Raw genomic sequence first — 5,797 nt, forward strand, 5'->3', positions numbered from 1 at the left:
ATTGGTGTTAAATCCTTTGTAAATGGTATCCTTAACGGATTGAGAAATAAGCCGATTTTAAGCTCCTTATGGTGATTAATTAGCAGTAATATTTTGTTTGCACAACCAGCCTGTAATAATTGCCTTATGTCTTATGAGTAATTTAAATATATTAATCTTGGTTGTGGGTGACATTATGTTGTTATAATGTACTGTTAGCATTATGTCGCGCAGTAAATGTTATCTGTTGTTAAATTTTATGATAGATCTAATACTTGAATAGTTATTCTCAAGCGATCAACACGACTAAAATAAATTTATGTTTTCTACTTAACAGTTTTTTTTCTAAAACGAAGCTTGTATATAATATACTGATGCAAAATAGCATAATTTCGTTCCTCCTTTCGATTTTTAACGTATAAATCTTAAACTTCCGGAGCATCAGCCCGCTTCGTGATCAATTTTTTTCTATTTTTCAAAATATATTATTTATAAAGCATTTCAATGCTATAAAACTAAAAATGAAATTCCGGAACATTTAAAAATATTCAACAGTACATATCTAATTATGCCTAAGTGACATAAGCTATAGTTTTTGTAACCCCTGTCAATGCGGTGAGTGTGGCCAATATATTTATGAATTGACTGATCAAAATTATCCAATATTTCTATATTTATTTAATAGGGAGGTCCACGCAGAAGAGGGTCAAGAGCTGTCACTCCGTTTCGGCTGTCAGTTCTACGAGGTGTCCGCCGCGGAATCCTCCGCGGGGGCAGCCCTAGCCTTCCACGCCCTACTCCGAGAGGCGCGTGCGCTCGCCTTGCTACTACCCGCACCTAGGAGGAAGCTGGCTGCCTATTCCGTATCTAAGGTAGACCTATAAATGTATTATCCTATGTATTAAGATTGCTATTTACTAAGTCAGTAGACATACTACATGAGTGCGCGTGTTTAACGGAGTAAGATATAATATTGTTGTATGGTGTATTATATAGCATACCTATTAATAATTTAAACCAATATCCCCAAGAGAAATAGAACATTCCCAAAGAATTTCAATGTCATTTTTCTTTATGACATTTGTTAATTCTTCATAATGCTATAAAATAAGCGTGAGTAAATCTTTAAGACAACACAATCACACCCATCACAATTACGTTGTAGCCCTACAAGTACCTGCATACATTCCGATGAACGTGTTTTCCGATGTAACAACGTATAAGTTGCAAAAGAAATATATTACGTAAAAATAATTAACTATAGTTACATTTTGATCTTTCTCTTGAGCGCATAGGCAACATAGCTGCGATCATACCATAAGCGGATGTTCGTAGTTCCCACCGTCTTGATACTCGAGTTATGTTTAAGATTTTCTTCTGCATTTCCGCGGCAGTGCTTTTTCAAACATATCATGACATATTGTCATATGTCTACGAGTGACACTTGCGTAAAAGGAAAAAAATATTTTAGTGGAAATATAGATCATGCATATAATGTATATATAATTTTGATATATTTATTTTGGAGCATTGGTTTGATAGGATATTAAGACATGTTTATAAGAACAATTTTTACATGAATAAAATTTCAAAATAACAGTCATAATTATAATCCATACTTTTTTTAAGATTTTATAAATTCATAATTTCTTAATGTAAGATAAAAAATAAAAGTCACAAGAATGAGAAATTTTGAAAGAATAGAAAAAGTTTGATCACGAGGCGGGATTCGAACCCGCGTTTTTTTGCCAAACCGTAGCAAGCATTTCAATGCTATAAAACTAAAAATTAAAATAAAGAAGTCACAATAATGTTATTAATGTGTTTTCATTGTTTGCAGGTAATCGGCACGATATTCGGAAAGAATAGCAAGAGTGTTCGAAAAAAACGACCATCGCTTAGCATCTAATTATTTATATTTCCATTTATAGACTGCGTTAATATTTTTAATCTTTTCTTTTTAGTTGATCAAAAATATAGATTTGTAAAATTGTGATATTTGAGTATCTCATACATTAAGGAGGCTTTGTTTGACACAATTGTTAACAAAATTATTCATGTGTTTAATTTTAAGTTGTTATACTTTAAGAGGGTTGGTGATCTGAGGTAATATTATTGATTTTTTGCGTGTATCCTTACATTGGCTATTACTCTCAGGAAATATTATTCACGCACTAAAACAATTTCATCTTTAAACATACTAGCTCATTAACCTTCTTAAGAGGTTCCATGTATACGCCATAATCTAAGCATAAAAGATATAATTAAATTAATTGAACTGTAAATAGTATGAAATAACTGTACATATACGACTTAATATTTAATAATAAACCTCGCAACTCAGCTATAAAGATTCGACAGATCATTATTGTAAATAAATTAAACAATAACACTTAATGTACTTGTAGCTATTAAGTTTACAATTAAATATATAATAAATTTTTAAGACTATGTATTTGAGTTTAATTTTATATTATCCCATATTTGAAGAGGAAGTCTGTGAATGGATGCAAGTTAAAGGAATAATGAACATTTAGAGGTTTATTCTTATTTTTAATTGTGTGGTTATTGCCAAGTTTTTCTTTTGTTAATGTAAGCGAGTGGGATATATTTCAAAGCATTCTGAAGGAAATGCTGACCTGCAGGAAGCGACAAATTCAGCCCCGAGCGTGGGCACCTTACCGTGCTCTAGATAATGTGCAATTCATCTTTCAAAGTAGACACTAACAAGGTGCAAGTAGACAATAAAACAGCACAACTCTAATATAAACTAAGCAGTAACTAGTCTAAATACACACACCATCAACATCAAGATTTAATCTCCGCAGCTCGTTCGTAATTCCTAAAGTATACGGGACCCGTTTATTTCTGTTTTCACTCAGCAGTCACGGGTGTCAGGGCAGCCGCGGGGGACATATCTTGGTAATGTTGGAGCTTTATTGATAGAATAGGGTAGCCGTGAGGAGAGAGTAAAACGGCCTTGTGTATAAGTTGCACTACCTCCCACTCGTCACCCGATTCTGTGATAACGTCCCACGAATAGATTGCGACCAGTCCATGTGTGAAAGCGGCAGGTGCAATTTAAGGCGTTTCGTAGAGAAACTTCGCCACTTAATATAACGTATGACTTCATAACAAATCTTATTTTGTTTGAGCATCAAAGCGGAAACGAATTCGAATGTTTTGCTACCGGCTATATGTTGTAAAAACACCGGCAAGTTCAAGAGCACGCCGGTGAATAATTTCGTTTCAATTTATCCGGTTGACGGTTTAGAATGAATGGTAGAATGAGTAATAAATAATTGGCAAGCTCGCCGGTTACATAATGCGTAATAAATGTTTCTTTGCTTGTTCTCCGTTTATATTAAATCTAATACAGGTGTATCGATGAAGATAAGGATTATAAATCGAATTCCCTGTTCGTGTAAGTGGCGCCAACTTTCCGCTTATTCTCTTTCAAAATGAAAATAAGTAGACACCTGCAATGAGGTCAACCTCCTCAGATTTCTAATGTTATTGCATGCGTTTAAATGGATTATAAATAACCCACCTTATGTCTAATTCGCGATAACATATGTTGTTATGAAAGAGTAGTTGTGGAAATATGAGACAACATTTTAATAAATAATGGTACCTACCTGATTCGCATTTGTAAGTGGTAAAGTGGTAATAATATTTGTACATAATCGACCTACGTGTTACATAAATGATATAAATGATATCGAGTGACGATAATCTATTTTTGCAACGTAAGGAAGTATTTGAATCTTGATATACCTACGCATAAAAAAGCAAAAGTCCCTTAAAAAGAATTATTTACGTAAGAATGGTATAAAAAGAAACATTAAATGTTCCGTAGGAGTATGTTAATAAACTCGAATTGTGTTAATATCAGGCCATAAAGAAACGCCTAATACGTAGTCATGTTCATCAAAAGAAAGCGGAAAGAAATTGTTATCTGTTCTTTCTAATTCAATCAAGGAGGGTTAAGAACGCATAACCTTGGTGTTCGCGAATTTAATGTCAATTATAAATCGTAATGAATCACTATTGATTGGTGAGTGAAAGCATTTAGATGTAATCAGACAGGATTCATCGAATAACTGCTGTGTCTTGCCAGCGGCCAACCACGATTTTATGATCTATCGTCGAGTATTGATAAAGATTGGAATACAGAGCCAAAACGTCATGTTCTTTTTCTTTGTTTTTTAAAGTTAAAATGAATAACAGGCGTGGGCCAAGTCAACAATGACAGTAGAATGACATGTAGATACATGGTGGCGTTCGTGCAGCATTCTCGATGCAGCTGATATTGTCTATTATCGGTCACTTTCATCTTTCGACTTTGATTAAACGATTACCAATGTCGTCTAATTGCCCGTGTTTGTCTCGAGTGGCTGGACGAGCACGCATGACTGGGGTTAGTGACGCGTTGGGTTACATTAGAGTTACCTAACGCATTCATATGAATACGACTCGAATTAATATTATCTAGATATTACTTTATCTGTCTTGTATAATTATTGTACTTTGGATTTACATCAGTAATCATATAGAACCTTTATTGGCAAAGAAAAAAGAAGTACATTTTCATTATTGAAACGCACAAAGAAAACAAATGTTAAAGCAACTTTAATAGTGATAGGTATATCTCTACCAGATAACATTTGGATAAGTTTATTTTATGAGTTAGCCAGTGAAGGTGTTTTGTAAATGGAATCTGCGTGAAGGTTATTTTTGCTTCCTAGTATTATGTAAAAACAAAAAGTAGGCACATGGATGATATGAAGATCAAAGAAAAACCTCTCAGCGTCAAAGCGCATCTACACCGACATATTTTTTCTTCCAGCCAAAACAATATCCAGTCCTGTCACGAAAATATTCAGGCGCAATAAAAAATGATTAAATTCATGACTAGTTATTAATCGATTATCGAAGTGATTAATTTTTTTTCTTTTTTTACAATATCTCAACTCATATGAGCGAAACACAGGTCTACAGCGTGGGATCGCTTATATTAATGGTTCGTTGCCCTGCGACTTGTAAGACGAATGTCATTTCAAACTTAAAGCCGATGGCGATGTATTGATCTCTATCGATTTGTAGAACTTCAATGAAGTTATTCAAATGTACCCTGACAGATTTATTGGTCTATGAATTTGATGCATGGTAAAAAGTAACGATAAAAACCCATTTTGTTAAAAACTTTAAGATTGATTAGGCATATATTGAAAACATGTTGTTAATATTGTAAGGAGTTTAGAGTCCGAAAGAATACTCAAAACGGTTTTTTTAATGAACTTAATCTGATTTTAGAATGATTTGAATTAACTAAATGGTGTGAATAGCAAATTGCAGTTTTTGTACAATTGCGAATTCGTCAAAAAGTTCGTAGTAATTTTTCAATATAAAAAGTTCAAGAATTAAGAATTTGTGTGTTTTGATCAAGGACTCAAGATATCAAGTTTTGTCTTTAAACAGTGTTTCACTCACATGTTCATAAGTTGAAATTAAATAGCTTAAGTTGACATTAATTAAGAATTTATGTTAGATTATAATCGTTCGCTTTATTACGCTATAAATAAATACGGTAAAGAAACCGACATTATCATAAAGAGGAGAGATTTGATGTATTTTAATGTTTGTTTGCAAAGGATTATATTAATTTCCTAAATTGCTTTTTCTATTATATTTTATAACATTATTCTGGGCAGAGGCAGAAAGAGCGACTGGTATTATGAACGTTTACGTTAAACATATTAATAAGATGTATATTTAATTTTTAGTTTTATAGCATTGAAATGCTTTATAAATGAGA

General features: G+C 32.9%; 1 protein-coding gene across 1 annotated transcript in view; it reads left to right on the plus strand.

The window, feature by feature from the left end:
- Positions 1-2,430, plus strand: part of LOC119838362 (ras-related and estrogen-regulated growth inhibitor-like protein) — a 13,273-nt gene extending 10,843 nt beyond the window's left edge. Inside the window, exons 5-6 of the mRNA XM_038364285.1 lie at positions 665-851; positions 1,820-2,430. Coding sequence (XP_038220213.1) covers positions 665-851; positions 1,820-1,888 — 256 coding nt within the window. The 3' untranslated portion in view covers positions 1,889-2,430. The remainder of the gene's footprint in view (positions 1-664; positions 852-1,819) is intronic.
- The last annotated feature ends 3,367 nt before the right edge of the window (positions 2,431-5,797 follow it).

This window comes from Zerene cesonia, unplaced genomic scaffold (assembly GCF_012273895.1).
Source record: "Zerene cesonia ecotype Mississippi unplaced genomic scaffold, Zerene_cesonia_1.1 Zces_u002, whole genome shotgun sequence".
NCBI classification, from domain to species: Eukaryota; Metazoa; Arthropoda; class Insecta; order Lepidoptera; family Pieridae; genus Zerene; species Zerene cesonia.